General features: G+C 42.0%; 1 protein-coding gene across 2 annotated transcripts in view; it reads right to left on the reverse strand.

The window, feature by feature from the left end:
• Positions 1 to 19,802, reverse strand: part of LOC112218942 (calcium/calmodulin-dependent protein kinase type 1) — a 63,828-nt gene that overhangs the window by 43,215 nt on the left and 811 nt on the right. The window contains exons 1-2 of one of the 2 annotated variants that reach the window (XM_024380187.2): positions 18,449 to 18,474; positions 12,423 to 12,536 (exon numbers count right to left, since the gene is read on the reverse strand). In XM_024380187.2, the coding sequence (XP_024235955.1) occupies positions 12,423 to 12,536; positions 18,449 to 18,459 (125 nt within the window). In that variant the 5' untranslated portion in view covers positions 18,460 to 18,474. Of the gene's footprint in view, positions 1 to 12,422; positions 12,537 to 18,448; positions 18,475 to 19,802 lie in introns of those variants that run through there. The other variant, XM_024380193.2, reaches the window with a different exon arrangement.

Below are 19,802 nucleotides of genomic sequence, written 5' to 3' on the forward strand. Positions count from 1 at the left end.
CAAATATTCCTCTTTGGAAAATTGCCAGTGGGCTCTAAACATTCACAGTTATTTTGTGTGTGCACGTGTATGTATGTGTGTTAGTGTGCTTCTATTTCCATTGAACCCTTGCCTATCATACTTGTCTATTTCACCCTACATACAGTCTGTCTGTCAGCTATGGAAATGATCAATATGTGTTTTAATGTTTCACTGCCCCCATCAGCCTGCACAGTGGAGCTCCCATTTCAGCTTCACAACACACTCCAGGGCCCAGTGGCATAGAAACCCCAGTGTGAAAACTGCTACTGATTATGAGGCACTTGGGGAGAAGAGAGTCAAAATGGAGCTGGATTTCAAATAGGATGGTTAAGAGGCAGCTAGGGATATGAGCTAAAATAAAGCTGTGTTTGGGGAAGGTGAAAGAGAGATAAAAGCTGAGGACATAGATGGAAGGACAGATAAAGAAACAACAGCAAAGAGAACAATTAAGATAAGGAGCATGGAAGAAAGGAAAAGAGAGAGATGAACATAGTGAGGGGGAGAGGATTTGAGTTGATTGCAGTGGCAGTGATGTTGACTGTGTGTGCATCATTAATCCAGATCTGTTTTAATTACAGACACACATGCAGAAGCAGGACACACACACACACACACACAATGATAGCAACAGTCTGGGATGTTTATCATAGGGCTCATAGCCCAAAAGAGGTCTTCTTCAATGTGTCTCTGAAAAAGTCACCGTCAAAAAGTCACTACATGAAGTCTCACATTCATTAACCAGGAGTGCATTCTGTAGTCTGTCCAAAAATATTTACTTATAGAGACTCATTACATCCTTAACAAATAGAGGCACATCAGCCCTGTGTCAGTACAGGACAAAGTAGTGAGTAGAAAAAAGGTTCTCCCCAAGATGCCTCAGCCTCTCTCTGTGTGACAGAATACACCATAGGGTAGACGAGGGCCTAAATTCGAATTTTAATTAATTAAATGGTTTGTCATTAGAGTGCTTCATTACTATGAATGAGAAAATAGTGGATACATAAATTCATTGTACTTGTTAGAGGCAGATTGATCCGTCAGCTATTGTTCTGTGGAGTAGAGCTGAATAAGATGAAAACACAGGCGAGGACACAAGCTTAGGCCGTGATCAGAGAACGTCTGCTACGAAGAGATGGCATGAGGGGGTGGAGGGTGGGATGGGAGTCGTGTGGACAGGGGACTACATGGTGAACTCCACACATGAACAGACACACACACACAGATTCTTCTCTCATAAGGCCTATTCGTGACAGAATGTCAGAGGGAGGCTCCAGGAATTTAGCTCTGCTCCCACATTCAACAGTGTATACAATGAGGGGACTTAATCGCCCCTCACAATGCTCACACATTCACAGGCCAGGATTATTAATAGCAGATAAAGACGTTGTTTCCATAGTGACTGTTAGAGTCCATATGGAAAGTGTCTCCTCCAGTTGCCAAGACAACCAGCCAACGGTGAACTTGCAGCTGAGCGATCTGGTGAGCCGGTGATCTTTCCATAAACAGGTGTGGACAACAACTGGCAGACCATAGGATATGGGGGAAAGAAAACATATCGAACACATTCCTAACAAAGGGATCCGAGAGAAAAGGTGGTTTACCATGTAAATGGTGTTTACCCAAAATGTTTGACAAACATCACAATGATAGGAATGAGACAAGCACTGTGGTAGGTTTATCCCAATCAAATACAGACTGGCTTATACATACACCAACACAGGAGCCTGGTAAGGTATCATTGGGCTACATTATGTAAAGCGTGTTATGGATGATGTTTAAATCCTCACTAAGAATAATCCATGTGTGTACTTAATAGGCACTTCATATAATGTATGTGTGTCTAATGTAAGTGCACCTTAGATAAACATCCTGTATCATTTAAAGAGTCCATTGTTAAGTGTTACTGTAAATAAGATTTTGTTCTTAACTGACTTGGCTAGTTAAATAAAGGTTACATTTAAAATAAAATAACATGTTTTACTCTTTGCACAAAATAGAGTAGGCTCAAGCCAGAACTGACAGAAGCTATGAATGTAAAGTAATAACACAAAATGTCAAGAGACAAGCAGCATAGAGACAACATAATCCCAGGTAAATTCACTTCAAATGCACTCAAAGACAGGCGTTAGTTTGAGAGCCTCCCTAAGGGCTTGGGGAATAGTTGGTAAGAGAATAGCACTGTTTGGTACACAAAAGCCTTTTAAACACCTCCACTGAACAATAGGTTTAGCCTGATTCCATTATCCAGGCACCAGGAAGAGATCAGAACAGAGTAGTCAGCAGTCTGAAGACAGGCTGGGCCAGAGACAAATACCTGAGAACCAAAAAGAATAACAATAAAGTTCCTTACAACTCCTACTACTGGGGAATTGAGCGTGAAATCCTCTGACCTAAATGTTAAAGAAATAACCAGCGCACTCTGACCATTAGGGTGTGTATCTGTTAACCACTCATTTATGTCAATAAAAAATAAAAAAACATTGTAAAAAAAAAAGAAGAAATCCTTACATCAGACACACACACACACACACACACACACACACACACAGGGAACAATATTCTCATCATTGGTATTGTGAGGGGGAACAGAGCAACCTATCTATCCACCACTCAGGGCTAAATGAAGAGAGTAGACCCTGTTGAAAGGCCCTGTCGACTGGATTAGTCAACGCTTTGGTGTAGAAGGCAGACCCCCTCGAACCTAAACACAAAGTGGTTGAAAGGAATGGCTTCATGAAGCTACAACTGGCACTGACACAGGCACTACTCTGATGGAGCTACAGCTGGCCTCCTGCATGTATCTCATGCAAACTCTGGCTCTTCTCTCTGTTTGCTTCTTGTACATGCTAGACATTTAGTCTCTTTCAACCTTTCATTCCTCTTTACCAATGACCTGACCTAAGCGAAGATATGGATATAATATTTATAATTTTATCTCACTTATCTCACTGTACTGCAAGGCCTTATTAATGTAAAGTTCCTCACTAGAACTGGCTCCTGCATGAATATAGTTTGTCTCTCCTGTAACTTCTGGTTCCTGCCGGTCTCTCTCTTCCATGCTCTCAGGGAAAGGGCACCAGGGCCCCTCTGTTAACTACTTCCTGGGTCAGGGGTCAGTGGACACGTCGACACACTGAGCAGGCAAACAACATCACAGAAGAATACAAAATAAATACAAATAAATTAAATTATTATTATTATTATTACAATTATTAGGATAAATGTTATCCTCCACCAGGGACTACAGCGCCTTCAGAAAGTATTCATACCCCTTTACTTATTCCCCATTTTGTTATGTTACAGCCTGAATTCAAAAAATGTTCTACACACATGGTGAAATCACCTCATGGTGAAATCCCTGAGCGGTTTCAAATCACATTTTATTTGTCACATGCGCCAATTACAACAGGTGTAGGTAGACCTTGCCGTGAAATATTTACTTACAAGCCCTTAACTCTATTTCTTGAACTGCATTGTTGGTTAAGAAAATGTTTACTAAATAAACTAAAGTAAAAAAAAATAAAACATCTAAAAGTAACACAAGAAAATGTCACAACAATAAGGAGGCTATATACAGGGGGTACCAGTACCGAGTCAATGTGCAGGGGTACAGGTTAGTCGAGGTAATTTGTAAAGTGACTATGCACAGAAAATAAACAGCAAGTAGCAGCAGTGTAAAAAAAGGGGGGTCAATGTAAATACTCCAGGTGGGCATTTGATTAATTGTTCAGCAGTTTTATGGCTTGAGGATCGGAGCTGTTAAGGAGCCTGTTGGTTCTGGACTTGGCGCTCTGGTACCGCTTGCCGTGCAGAAGCAGAGAGAGAAGTCTATGACTTGGGTGACTGCAGTCTTTGACCATTTTTTGGGCCTTCCTCTGACACCGCCTAGTATATAGGTCCTGGATGTCAGGAAGCTTGGCCGCAGTGATGTACCGGGCCGTACGCACTACCCTCTGTAGCACCTTACGGTCAGATGCCAAGCAGTTGCCATAGCAGGAGGAGGTGCAACCAGTGTTCTCGATTGTGCAGCTATAGAACTTTTTGAGGATCTGGGGACCCATGACAAACCTTTTCAGTCTCCTGAGGAGGAACAGGTTTTGTCGTGCCCTCTTCACGACTGTCTTGGTGTGTTTGGACCATGATCGTTTTTTGGTGATTTGGACATCAAGGAACATGAAACTCTCAACCCGCTCCACTTCAGCCCTGTTGATGTTAATGGGGGCTTGTTCGGCCTTCCTTTTCGTATAGTTCACGATCAGCTCCTTTCCCTCAATGTGAGCAAGACAGAGGCTGTTGTCCTGGCACCACACTGCCAGGTCTCTGACCTCCTACCTATAGGCTGTCTCATCGTTGTCGTTGATCAGGCCTACCACTGTTGTGTCGTCAGCAAACTTAATGATAGTGTTGGAGTCGTGCCTGGCCACTCAGTCGTAGGTGAACAGGGAGTACAGGAGGAGACTAAGCACGCACCCCTGAGAGACCCCAGTGTTGAGGATCAGCGTGGCAGATGTGTTGTTGCCTACCCTAACCACCTGGAGGCGGCCCATCAGGGAGTCCAGGATCCAGTTGCAGAGGGAGGTGTTTTGTCCTATGGTCCATAGCTTATTTATGAGATTTGTAGGTACTATGGTGTTCAATGCTGAGCTGTAGTCAATGAACAGCATTCCTACATAGGTGTTCCTTTTATCCAGGAGGGAAAGGGCAGTGTGGAGTGCGATTGAGATCATCTGTAGATCTGTTGGGGCGGTATGCAAATTGGAGTGGGTTTAGGGTTTCCTTCATGATGGTGTTGATGTGAGCCATTAACAGCCGTTCAAAGCACTTCATGGCTACTGACGTGAGTGCTACAGGGCGGTAATCATTTAGGCAGGTTACCTTCGCTTTCTTGGGCACAGGGACTATGGTGGTCTGTTTGAAACGTGTAGGTATTACAGACTAGGTCCGGGAGAGCTTGAACATGTCAGTGAAGACACTTGCCAGTTGGTCCACGCATGCTTTGAGTACACGTCCTGGTAATCCATTTGGCCCTGCAGCTTTGTGAATGTTGACCTGTTTAAAGGTCTTGCTCACATTGGCTATGGAGAGTGTGATCACACAGTTGTCTGCAACAGCTGGTGCTCTCATGCATGCTTCAGTGTTGCTTGCCTCGAAGCAAGCATAAAAGGCATTTAGCTCGTCTGGTAGTGTCGCGTCACTGGCCAGCTCGCGGCTGGGTTTTCCTTTGTAGTCCGTAATATGTTCAAGCCCTGCCACATCCGACAAGGGTCAGACCCGGTGTAGTAGGATTCAATCTTAGTCCTGTATTGATGCTTTGCCTGTTTGATGGTTAGTCTGAGGGCATAGTGGGATTTCTTATAAGTGTCCGGATTAGTGTCCCGCTCTTTAAAAGCAGCAGCTCTAGCCTTTAGCTCGGTGCAGATATTGCCTGTAATCCATGGCTTCTGGTTGGGATATGTAAGTACGGTCACTGTGGGGACGGTTTCCTTCCTCTCCGGCAACTGAGTTAGGAGGGAGGCCTGTATCTTTGTAGTGACGCACCATCCAAAGTGTAATTAACCTCTCTAGTATATGTGTGATGCTAGCGTCCCATCTGGCCAACATATAGTGAGATTGCAGAGCGCCAAATTCAATTACAAAAATGCTCATTATAAAAATTCAGAAAATAAAACATATTTTACATTTTCAGCGAAAGCATACCTAGCCCAGAACATACCTAGCCCAGAACATAGCCCAGTTGACAAATTATTACAAACAGTAACCAACCAAGCAGAAGCGTTACAAAACTCAGAAATAGAGATAAAATTAATCCCTTACCTTTGATGATCTTCATATGGTGGCAATCAGAAGACATTTTCAATAAATGTTCCTTTTGTTCAATGAAGTCTCTTTATATCCAAAAGCCTCCTCTTTGTTAGCGCGTTTTCTTCAGTAATCCACAGGCTCAAACTCAGTCAAAACAATCAGACTAAAACATCCTAGTTGTATCCGTAAAGTTCATAGAAACATGTCAAACGATGTTTATATTCAATCCTCAGGTTGTTTTTTAGCCTAAATGATCTATAATATTTTAACCGGACAATAACGTTGTCAATATAAAAGGTATACAAGAAATGCACATGCGCCTGAAAAAACTTGGCGTCACGTTAGAGTCCACTCGTTCAGACTGGTCTTACTCCCTCATTTCTAAGAATACAAGCCTGAAACGATTTCTAAAGACTGTTGACATCTAGTGGAAGGCATAGGAACTTCAAATTGAGTCCTAAGTCAATGGATACTGTAATGGTATTGAATAGAAAACTACAAAACCAAAAAAAACGACTTTCTGAATGGATTTTTCTCAGGTTTTCGCCTGCTAAATCAGTTCCGTTATACTCACAGGCACTATTTTAACAGTTTTGGAAACTTTAGAGTGTTTTCTATCCAAATCTACCAGTTATATGCATATCATATTGTCTGGGCCCAAGTAGCAGGCCATTTAATTTGGGCATGCTTTTCATCAAAAAATTCTGAATGCTGCCCCCTACACAAGAGAGGTTAACAACTTCACCATGCTTAAAGTTTCATTCAATGTCTCCATTTTTTTGTACCCATCTACCAATGGGTGCCCTTCATTGTGAGGCATTGGAAAACCTCCCTGGTCTTTGTGGTTGAATTTGCGGTTGAAATTCATTGCTTGACTGAGACACCTTACAGGTAATTGTCTGTGTGGGGTACAGACATAAGGTAGCCATTCAAAAATCATGTTAACCTGTTTGGAATAGGGGGCAGCATTTTCATGTTCGGATGAAAAGCGTGCCCAGAGTAAACTGCCTGCTACTCAGGCCCAGAAGCTAATATATGCATATTATTAGTAGATCTGGATAGAAAACACTCCAAAGTTTCTAAAACTGTTTGAATGATGTCTGTGAGTATACCAGAACTCATATGGCAGGCGAAAACCTGAGAAATATCCAACCAGGAAGTGGGAAATCTGTGGTGTGTAGTTTTTCAACTCATTGCCTTTCTAATACAGTATAAATGGCTTCCACTAGATGTCAACAGTCTTTAGAACCCTGTTTCAGGCTTCAATGTCCAGTCTCTTGACAACAAGGTTGATGAAATCCGAGCAAGGGTAGCATTCCAGAGGGACATCAGAGACTGTAACGTTCTTTGCTTCACGGAAACATGGCTAACTGGAGAGACGCAATCCGAAGCGGTGCAGCCAGCGGGTTTCTCCACGCATCGCGCCGACAGAAAAAAACATCTTTCTGGTAAGAAGACGGGCGGGGGCGTATGTCTTATGGCCAACGTGACATGGTGTGATGAAAGAAACATACAGGAACTCAAATCCTTCTGTTCACCTGATTTAGAATTCCTCACAATCAAATGTAGACCGCATTATCTACCAAGAGAATTCTCTTCGATTATAATCACAGCCGTATATATCCCCCCAAGCAGACACATCGATGGCTCTGAACGAACTTTATTTAACTCTCTGCAAACTGGAAACGATTTATCCGGAGGCTGCATTCATTGTAGCTGGGGATTTTAACAAGGCTAATCTGAAAACAAGACTCCCTAAATTTTATCAGCATATCGATTGCGCAACCAGGGGTGGAAAGACCCTGGATCATTGTTACTCTAACTTCCGCGACGCATATAAGGCCCTGCCCCGCCCCCTTTCGGAAAAGCTGACCACGACTCCATTTTGTTGATCCCTGCCTACAGACAGAAACTAAAACAAGAAGCTCCCACGCTGAGGTCTGTCCAACGCTGGTCCGACCAAGCTGACTCCACACTCCAAGACTGCTTCCATCACGTGGACTGGGAGATGTTTCGTATTGCGTCAGACAACAACATTGACGAATACGCTGATACGGTGTGCGAGTTCATTAGAACGTGCGTTGAAGATGTCGTTCCCATAGCAACGATTAAAACATTCCCTAACCAGAAACCGTGGATTGATGGCAGCATTCGTGTGAAACTGAAGGCACGAACCACTGCTTTTAATCAGGGCAAGGTGTCTGGTAACATGACTGAATACAAACAGTGCAGCTATTCCCTCCGCAAGGCTATCAAACAAGCTAAGCGCCAGTACAGAGACAAAGTAGAATCTCAATTCAACGGCTCAGACACAAGAGGTATGTGGCAGGGTCTACAGTCAATCACGGACTACAGGAAGAAACCCAGCCCAGTCACGGACCAGGATGTCTTGCTCCCAGGCAGACTAAATAACTTTTTGCCCGCTTTGAGGACAATACAGTGCCACTGACACGGCCTGCAACGGAAACATGCGGTCTCTCCTTCACTGCAGCCGAAGTGAGTAAGACATTTAAACGTGTTAACCCTCGCAAGGCTGCAGGCCCAGACGGCATCCCCAGCCGCGCCCTCAGAGCATGCGCAGACCAGCTGGCCGGTGTGTTTACGGACATATTCAATCAATCCCTATACCAGTCTGCTGTTCCCACATGCTTCAAGAGGGCCACCATTGTTCCTGTTCCCAAGAAAGCTAAGGTAACTGAGCTAAACGACTACCGCCCTGTAGCACTCACATCCGTCATCATGAAGTGCTTTGAGAGACTAGTCAAGGACCATATCACCTCCACCCTACCTGACACCCTTGACCCACTCCAATTTGCTTACCGCCCAAATAGGTCCACAGACGATGCAATCTCAACCACACTGCACACTGCCCTAACCCATCTGGACAAGAGGAATACCTATGTGAGAATGCTGTTCATCGACTACAGCTCGGCATTCAACACCATAGTACCCTCCAAGCTCGTCATCAAGCTCGAGACCCTGGGTCTCGACCCCGCCCTGTGCAACTGGGTACTGGACTTCCTGACGGGCCGCCCCCAGGTGGTGAGGGTAGGCAACAACATCTCCTCCCCGCTGATCCTCAACACTGGGGCCCCACAAGGGTGCGTTCTGAGCCCTCTCCTGTACTCCCTGTTCACCCACGACTGCGTGGCCATGCACGCCTCCAACTCAATCATCAAGTTTGCGGACGACACAACAGTGGTAGGCTTGATCACCAACAACGACGAGACGGCCTACAGGGAGGAGGTGAGGGCCCTCGGAGTGTGGTGTCAGGAAAATAACCTCACACTCAACGTCAACAAAACTAAGGAGATGATTGTGGACTTCAGGAAACAGCAGAGGGAACACCCCCCATCCACATCGATGGAACAGTAGTGGAGAGGGTAGCAAGTTTTAAGTTCCTCGGCATACACATCACAGACAAACTGAATTGGTCCACTCACACAGACAGCATCGTGAGGAAGGCGCAGCAGCGCCTCTTCAACCTCAGGAGGCTGAAGAAATTCGGCTTGTCACCAAAAGCACTCACAAACTTCTACAGATGCACAATCGAGAGCATCCTGGCGGGCTGTATCACCGCCTGGTATGGCAACTGCACCGCCCTCAACCGTAAGGCTCTCCAGAGGGTAGTGAGGTCTGCACAACGCATCACCGGGGGCAAACTACCTGCCCTCCAGGACACCTACACCACCCGATGCTACAGGAAGGCCATAAAGATCATCAAGGACATCAACCACCCGAGCCACTGCCTGTTCACCCCGCTGCCATCCAGAAGGCGAGGTCAGTACAGGTGCATCAAAGCTGGGACCGAGAGACTGAAAAACAGCTTCTATCTCAAGGCCATCAGACTGTTAAACAGCCACCACTAACATTGAGTGGCTACTGCCAACACACTGTCAATGACACTGACTCTACTCCAGCCACTTTAATCATGGGAATTGATGGGAAATGATGTAAATATATCACTAGCCACTTTAAACAATGCTACCTTATATAATGTTACTTACCCTACATTGTTCATCTCATATGCATACGTTGATACTGTACTCTATATCATCGACTGCATCCTTATGTAATACATGTATCACTAGCCACTTTAACTATGCCACTTGGTTTACATACTTATCTCATATGTATATACTGTACTCGATATCATCTACTGTATCTTGCCTATGCTGCTCTGTACCATCACTCATTCATATATCCTTATGTACATATTCTTTATCCCCTTACACTGTGTATGACAGTAGTTTTTTTTGGAATTGTTAGTTAGATTACTTGCTCGTTATTACTGCATTGTCGGAACTAGAAGCACAAGCATTTCGCTACACTCGCATTAACATCTGCTAACCATGTGTATGTGACAAATAAGATTTGATTTGATTTGATTTGATTTGATTTACTGTGAAGGGGGAGAGAATAAGGGCTGTTTCAACCAGGTGTCTGGCAGAAGGCCATGAGCTGGTCACGCACGTGGCCGTGAGAGCAACCTGCATTCCATTGCATTTCTAAAGACAAAGGAATTGTCCCGTTGAAACATTATTGAAGGTGTATGATAAAAACATCCTAAAGATTGATTCTATACATCGTTTGACATGTTTCTACGAACTGTAATATAACTTTTTGGACTTTTCGTCTTAACTTTTGCCTGGACTTGCCCGCGCCTCGTGAGTTTGGATTTGTGAACACACTAACAAAAAGGAGGTATTTAGACATATATTATGGACTTTATCGAACAAAACAAACATTTATTGTGGAACTGGGATTCCTGGGAGTGCATTCTGATGAAGATCATCAAAGGTAAGTGAATATTTATAACGCTATTTCTGACTTTTACTGACTCCACATTATGGCGGGTATCTGTATGGCTTGTTTTTGTGTCTGAGCGCTGTACTCAGATTATTGTATGGTTTGCTTTTTCCATAAAGCTTTTTTGAAATCTGACACAGAGGTTGCATTAAGGAGAAGTATATATTTAATTATGTGCATAACACTTGTATCTTTTATTCAAGTTTATTATGAGTATTTCTGTAAATTGATGTGGCTCTCTGCAAATTTGACGGATGTTTTCGAGGCACAACATTACTGAACATAACGCGCCAATGTAAACTTAGATTTTTGGATATTAATATGAACTTTATCGAACAAAACATACATGTATTGTGTAACATGATGTCCTATGAGTGCCATCTGATGAAGATCATCAAATGTTAGTGATTAATTTTATCTCTATTTCTGCTTTTTGTGACTCCTCTCTTTGGCTGGAAAATCGCTGTATGTTTTTTTGTGACTAGGCTCTGACCTAACATAATCATATGGTGTGCTTTCGCTGTAAAGCCTTTTTGAAATCGGACACGATTTATAGATTAACAAGAAGTTAAGCTTTAATTTGGTGTATTGCACTTGTGAATGTATGAAAGTTAAATATTTAGTTATTATGTTATATGTTATTATGTTATAGTTATTATGTAACTTGTTAAGCATATTTTCACTCCTGAACTTATTTAGGCTTGCCATAACAAAGGGGTTGAATATTCATTGACTCAACACATTTCAACTTTTTATTTTGTATTCATTTCTAAAAACATAATTATTATGTTTAGGCCAGTGACACAAAATCTCAGTTTGATCTATTTTAAATTCAGGATGTAACAAAACTAAATGTAGAAAAAGTCAAGGGGTGTGAATACTTTCTGAAGGCACTGTGTGTCAAAATAGAACAGCTGATGTCAGCTCTGTAAAAAAAAATCTCTATTTTAGCTTGCACTTTCATACTTAATGTGATACAGAATATCTAGCACACCATTGCCGTAATTTCCACTATAATCACATAAAGACATGAAACACAACACACTCTGGAAACTGCATAAAAAGCTAAATATTAAAAGCAAAAGTGTAAAATCCCCCGGGCCGTTTATAATTCAGTGAAAATATGTGTGACGCGCCAAAGCTCTGCTCGGAGCAGGGAAAGTTATATCATACAGTATATATACCCCAGAGCTGCTGTTAGAATACATTATCAACTGGACCAGACAGACACGTACAAAAGAGACATGAGAGCCTAGACAGACACAAATACACACACACATTCACACGCATGTGCACGCAAGCATGTACACACGTACCCACGCACAAACACAGGAACGCACGGACGCACGCACACACATGCACGCAAGCACACGAACGCACTTGCACACACAACTAAACAATGTGATCTAAAACCATGGCCAATTTTCCCAATAGGCTAGTAGACCGCAGCATTAATAATGACCACCAATGGGCATATCACCAAGCTAGATTCCTGATCTAAGGGCTTTACGCGAAGACGATATCCCCCAATCACTTTCTACTCACACACTGTCCACTGTGGCCTGCATTAAACAAGACCGTTATACCTAAAGAGGTAGTCAAGTCAATACATACAGGTACAGAAAACACTTGCAAATGTCCCTCTGTAGTTCTAGTTCTGTAGTCTGCATCTGAATAACACTGGTGAACTATTCAGGGTGTTCTCATCATGAGTAGAGGGATAGTAAAAGGCTCAGACACTCTTGAACCATATTGTCAACAACAAAATTAGATATGATTTCAGCACTTACGTCCCCAGGATCTCCTTGAAGTCGTAGTTTTCTTTCACATCTGATGTTTTCTTCTTCCAGGAATGTCCATCGTCACCCAAAGGCATCTTTCTTTTCTGTCGGTCGGCTACAATACTGGAGAAGAGGAGAGAAACTGATTTTTTAAACAACGGGAAAAAACTGTTAAGACAAGACACACTCTTTCTGGATAGTTGCTTACCCAAATATTTGTCTAGGTATGAGTTGAAATTTAAACGATAAGAGTTCTTTGTGTTTGAGGATAAGATCGAGAATAAAATGTAAAATATATGCTTTATTGCCACATACACCGGATAGGTGCAGTGAAATGTGTTGTTTTACAGGGTCAAACTGAAAAGGATTTAAAGACAAAGTGATAAGGGATGACTGAAAAAGTCACTGGACTGGACATCTTTTGGACATTTTTTGTTTGACACACAATTGTGTTAGACTTACCTGGAAACTAAGTTTCATAAGGTGAGTCAGGCACATAAAACCATAAATATTCACACAGAACGGACACACTTTTACAAACTGCTTCAGGTGACAAGGGTTGTCAGTCCTATTCTTCCTTAACCTCATAGCATCCTGAATCAACTAAACTTAAGCTTCCCTTCAACATCTTGCTTTGCTATTCTTACCAGTCCGAACACCAAAGAGAAGTATCAGAGACTAGACTTTTAAACCAAAACACTGTGGATAGTAGATGCAGTTATGATTCAACCAATAAAACAACCACAACTAGGTCAAACATTATACAATTTCTGTGTTACTACAATTAGTCCTCACAGACACAATCTTTCGGCATTGTAAAAAAAGATTTGTTGAGTCAACTTTAAAAAATTTGAATTTTAAAGCAGCAGGGAAACAATCTAAATCTAATGTTGAGTTAAGTTAATCTAAAATTACTTCAACTTAGTAAGTGAAACTGACACATTTGGATTTAACAACTTGTTGAGTGAACTTGATAGTTTTAGTCAAAGTATTTTTTTGGTTAAATTCTTCACTGTGAGCACACTTGGGACTCTGGGATTTGAGCTCACCACCTCTTGGTTGCCAGTGAATTGAATGTCCTGCTACGCCACCAGGTCTGTGCAAATGGAAGAGATGTATTGCCAAGAGTGCATTAAGCACTCAAAATTAAAAGTTCAATGTTTTTCCATCACATTTTTAACTCTACCGATAGTTTTGTCACAAAAACTGTTGCATTAAATATGAAACATTGTCTACTCTGGTCTTGGCACGTGAGCTCTAGCCAACAGCTCGCAGATACAGTACGGGTAGGCTGTGCGGGTAGGCTAGTCTATGTGATGAGATTATTATGGATAATATTTGTATTTGTCAACCAGCAGTTAACCATCAATCGTCATGTCACCAGAATAAGACCCTGAATATTTATTGGAAAGGAGCATCAAGATAACCTTGCACTTTCACCACCCTGGTAAATTCATCATAAATTATTTCATCTATAGCCTAATAAATTGCATGGTTTCCCGAGTCGTCGTGGGAGGACCACACACCATATCATCGTGTGACTGAAAGTTTGCTTCGATAGGATGGTTTTTATAATAATATTTCATGCATAATTCATTTTTGCGACACAAAAAGATCTCACCATGTCGAATTAACAAATTATCATATAGAAAATTGTACCGAAACAACCTGTTTCTATCACAGCTGTTGTGATTTTGATATGGTGTTACTACACTCGCAGAAAAGTTGTCGACGGAAAAAACTTAGATACTGAAAGCTATACAAATAAAAGGAACTGAAATTAGAAGTAGACATCATAGACCAGTATGAAAAGCAATCTGCTTGGGGAAGCAGTACGAGGAAGTCTAGTCAAATGTGTGACAGAGAAAGAGAGAGCCCTGTCAGTTACTCTCATTAGTAACACAAGTCTTCTGGGCATTTCTGGTCTGGTAGCATGTGCAGCATCTCAATAGTCTAGTGGCTTCCTCTGCTCTCCTCTTCCTGGTCTGCACTGAGCTGAGAAGACGGGATAGCTGAGAGTAACATGGTGGAAATGTACAAGGGTATTTTCACTTCAAATCTGTCCATTTATTATAGATCAGAGCAGTTGAAGGAAAGTAAGCAGAGAGGAAAGTATTGACGCAGCCCTAGCCTATATGCTCTCTGAGTGTCTGTGTTATGTGCCCTTGGTTGACACAGGTGCACTGCAAAGAGATACTGGCCAAGAGCAATGTTGTTCAGAAAGATCAAAGCTGCTAAAGTTGGCAATGGCATGGATTATAATTTCTCTATTAAAGGGTGTCTTCTTATACGGTACCTCTACCTTAACCACTGTTAAAGTCTAAGTGTCACAATTTCTAACGAAGGTAGTTCCTCTCCCTGTTCAGGCGGCGCTCGGCGTCGCCGGCCTACTAACCATCACCGATCCTTTTTTCCTTTTCTGTTTGTTTTGTATTTGGTTCTTCCACACCTGGTTTCATTTGCCTTAATTTCTGTGTGTATATATTTACCCTGTTGCCTGCCTAGGTTTGTGCTGGATTGTTTTATTTTGTGATGTTGCTCAGTGAGGTTGGGCCCGATTTTTTGTTTCACGCATTTAACAAGAGTGTATTATTTAGGAGCTTGTTTGTTCCTCTTTGCGTGAGTAACGGGTGTCTCTATTGTCGAGGGTGTTTGACTTTTGGATTGTGCCATACCTGTATTTGGTGGACTTGCCTATTAAAAGTACGCATCTCAGACATCTCTGCTCTCCTGCGCCTGACTCCTCCACCTACCTCCTAACGCAACTTTGTCACACTAGGTGTGTCGATGTGATGTATTATAATATGTTTATCCACTGTACTGGCAAAATAGATGGGTTTTATACAGTACAATATACAGCTTAGCCGCAGGAAGATGTTTTGAGTTGGAAGTGCTGTTTTTTTTCCTGTTATAATAACACATTCTATCTATTTCATTTGCCTAGTGGCATACAGTTACGGAGAAACGTTGGGGGGGATCTTAGCAGGTTAGAGAAAAATGTGGCCTTATATAAACACATTTCATGCAATTATACGTCATTTAGGAGACATTATCAGAATATTTGTTAATACTACATAAAGGACCAAAATGAGTGGCTACTCTGACACTGTCAAACGGATAAATAAAATCGCCCTGGGCCCGGTTTCCCAAAAACATCTTAAGCTAAATTCATTGATAGAACCATAGGATCCAATGGTTCTGAGATTAATTGAACTTTAAGGTGTTTTTGCCAAATCGGGGCTTGGTCTTGACCTGACTCAGGGCCAATAAAAAGCAGAGAGACGGGGCCTCCCGGGTGGCGCAGTGGTCTAAGGCCCTGCATCGCAGTGCTAGCTGTGCCACCAGAGATTCTGGGTTCGAGCCACGGGTTCTGTCGCAGCTGGCCGCGACCATGACACCCAGCATCGTCTGGGTTCGGGAGGGTTTGTCCGGCATGGATATCCTGTCTCATCACGCACTAGTGACTCCTGTGGTGGGCCAGGCGCAGTGCACGCTGACTAGGTCGCCAGGTGTACGGTGTTTCCTCTGACACATTGGTGCTTCTGGGTTGGATGTTTGTTGTGTCAAGAAGCAGTGCGGCTAGGTTGGGTTGTGTTTCAGAGGATGCATGGCTCTCGACCTTCGCCTCTCCCGAGTCCGTACGGGAGACAAGACTGTAACTACTACCAATTGGGGAGAAAAAAGGGGTAAAAATAAATATATATTTTTTTTTATTAAAAAAGGAAGAGACGCACAGATTGTACAATAATAGGAGTAAATATATAAATATTATAGGCAAGAGTAAGCTACTAAATCAACTTTCCAGTGGCATTGACTCACCCAATGATGAAGATAGCATGAATAGGGCCTAGGCCTCTCACCGTACTGGTGATGGTCTCAACATAGGCCTGAGCGACTTTGAAAAAAAGTGCTGTTCGTCCGAGGTGTTGACAAAATAAATGGTAGCTTCTACTGACAAATTAGTGTTCTCAATTTAGCAGTAGCCATTTGCTTTACAAAGGTTTTTCCGCTATGGTATTATGACATAAAGGCCTTATAAAGGCCTCATAAAGGCCTTATATTATGACATAAAGGCCTTTAGCTATTCACTGACAGTGCAAAGAGAAATTGAATCCATAGAACCCATTCAAGTCAGGATTAACAGCCATTTGGAGCATACCCATTTACCAGTTAAATTACCAGGGTGAGGTTCCAAAACCCTTCCCAGCTAGCATATTTGGTTTCTTAGAAATTGTGGGAATGTACATTTTTGGTTTCCCATTGATTCTGGGAACGAAGCTATAAGTTTCCTGACCTTTAAAACGGAACATTTTTTTTTACGTTCTGAGAACAGAAGTGAAAATGTTGTCTGTTTTGTGAATGTACATTTTTAGGTTGCAAGGAGGCTCTGAGAATGTTTTTCTATGGTTCCCTGAAAGTTTTCCTATGAGATTTTATTAACATTCTGATAACAAAAATAATAGGTTATTTGAAGGTAATTAAATAACATTCTGAGAACATGTTAAAATAAGACTTTAATAACACTGCTAGCTAGTTTGGGTTAACTGTTTTGAACACAGAACACATTAGAAATTAAATATAAATGCATTTGCTTAAGCATTTATAATGCATTTTTTATTGTGGCATGGCGTCAGTGATATTCAAACCTATGATCTTCTGCTCTTTATCCATGGAATTAGGCCACTGCGCCACCAGGATGGAGCTAGCATGCAATGTTGTTTTTTTAACCCATACCAAGCTGTTCATTTTTGTCTGTTCAAACAGACCCTAATTTCAAAGGAAACAAGCACTCATTAAGATCAGGTTTGGACAATTTGTGTATGCGGCCAACACACCTGAACAGACTTAACAAGATAGATGATAGAGTTTTGTTGATGCTGAGAACGGAATGTATATGTTTTTAAAAAACTTTCAAGAACGTTAATAATATTTTCTTGTTTTTTATGGAAAGTTTTCTTAATGTTCTGAGAACAGGACTTTAAATTGAACCATGAGGAAACCTGTAGAAAACGTTATGCTGAAGTACTGGAATTCCCACAAAAGAACGTTGTTTCTCAATGTTCTGAGGACATGACTTTAAATAGAACCACGAAGAAATGTTATGCTGTACTGAAATTCCCACAGAAGAATGTTGTTTCCTAACGTTATCTGAACAGTTTGAGAACATTACTTTAAATAAAACCATTAGGAAACCTGTAGAAAACGTTATGGGAAGGATGTATGCAAAATAATCAAAGGACAATCACGCTCTCACCCAGTTCTAATAATTATATGGCTCTCAGAACATTATGTGCTAGCTGGGTTCTATGGATTATATTTCTATGGTAGCAAGTTGTTCGTTATTTGGAGCGTGTGCTGCCCAAATTCAGTCAGGAGTAATTATATAATTTACAAAACATTATTTCATTTTATCAGGGGGTGCTGCAGCACCTACAGCACCCCTACTTCCCTCAGCTATGGTATAGAGTATCAGCATATGCATATAAGCATATGCTCCAAAATGCTTGAGACACTTCTGCAACTCAGTTGAACAGGACAGAGGACAGGCCAATGAACACAGACAATTGTAGATTTATCCAAGACCCACAATACAATACAATGTACATATTAACCTATTCAGGCTTATAGAGCTGAAGTTGAGCTCTCAAAAGGGACAAAAACAATAGAAAGAGTTCCAAAAGAGCAAGGGATAAGTGTCTTAAAACAAACAAGGATTATTTTATATAAAAACAGTAGGGCTTGAGACTTGCATAACAGCGGACAGGAGCAGATAGGAGAAGTTATAAAGGGAAGTTGAAGAGGACCACATGCAGGTAGAGCTCCCAACAATGTTCTGAGAGAAACAAGCTTTTCTGTTTGATTAGATCGTTTGCATTCATCAGGAAACGTCAAGACGCCCAGCGACATATCCGGGAGGCAACAGGATTGTGCAGGCTTTTTGGATAAAAAGATATAACCATAACCACATTCCTAAGAGCTATTTGACATGCAGCATTCGCCCTTGTTAAGCTTATTGAGAGAAGCACTGTACTCACTGGTTTCCCATTGCTGCGCAGTGGACAGAAGAAACACACATACAGAAAAGTGCTGACATATATGAGAAGGCAGTTTGACAAACTGGGAGTTTCTGAAACCTGTGACCTCACAGGCTTGCAGCAAAAGAGATAAGGAGTCCCTTTTTAGATGTGCTCCAACCACACATACACACAGAGTCACACGTACACACACAGACACAAACATAGTGACAGCCACACGCACGCACATCCACACACAGTCACACGTACACACACAGACACAAAGGAAGTGGGGAGACCCATTGGCAAGCCCTCTTGCTTCATAAGGCCTCAGTAACATGCAATGGAAAATTAAAAACATCCTGGCCATTTCTCTGAAACTCATATTGAGTACAATCTGTCTATAAAGATCCTCCACCTTATCTATCTTTATTGTATAATGTCATCATTCACTTAGTGATAGAGATAATTTCCTGATCACACACAGCTAGTTAGACTGGACTATCCTAGCAGCATAGCTGTCATATGAGCATGGCAGAGAATGCCAAAGGGCAGCAGGGATGTGTGTGTATGTGTATGTTTATGTGTGTGAGTTTGTGCATGATATTGGCCCCCAACAGAGAACAGGGACAGAAGTGTGCATAGGAACTATGAAACTAAGTATGAAATAACAAAAAGAAAACAAATCAGGTTAAACACATGGTCAATTACAAAAGTCAATATTTATGGCAATCATTTAATTTTTTATTTTACTAGGCAAGTCAGTTAAGAACAAATTCTTATTTTCAATGACAGCCTTGGAACAGTGGGTTAACTGCCTGTTCAGGGGCAGAACAACAGACCTTGTCAGCTCACGGGTTTGAACTTGCAACCTTCTTGCAACTAGTCCAACGCTCTAACCACTAGGCTACCCTGCCGCCCCGCTCATTATGCTCTAAGTTTTCAAAATTGCTCTAGCCTAACAGTCATTCCAGACAAGCCTTGAGCAAATACATGCAGAGTCCCCAGTCGCTTTTATCCACTGTAGATAACACACCTTTATATGTTTGGCCTATTGACATAACTTTACCCCCTATGACAAGAAGTCAAGAACACGTTGGCTATCCTTACTGATAAATCCACATTGAGAGCTGCCACATGAGTGTCTCTGTGTTACAGTAACATCTCACTGTCCATACACAGATATCACATTCTCCTTGTCATGATAACATCCTGATCTGAACCACAAGCTCATCTGGGGCACCGGTGTCCAGGACACTAAGCAAATCCCTTTCAAAATGAGCTTATTAATTGATAAGCCGCCTTCTCCTTCGAGCTGGCATGTGGAAAGAAAGCGATGGTGTATGTGTGCGTGTCGTGTTTGTGTGTGTATGTG

Source organism: Oncorhynchus tshawytscha, linkage group LG02 (assembly GCF_018296145.1).
Source record: "Oncorhynchus tshawytscha isolate Ot180627B linkage group LG02, Otsh_v2.0, whole genome shotgun sequence".
NCBI lineage: Eukaryota > Metazoa > Chordata > Actinopteri > Salmoniformes > Salmonidae > Oncorhynchus > Oncorhynchus tshawytscha.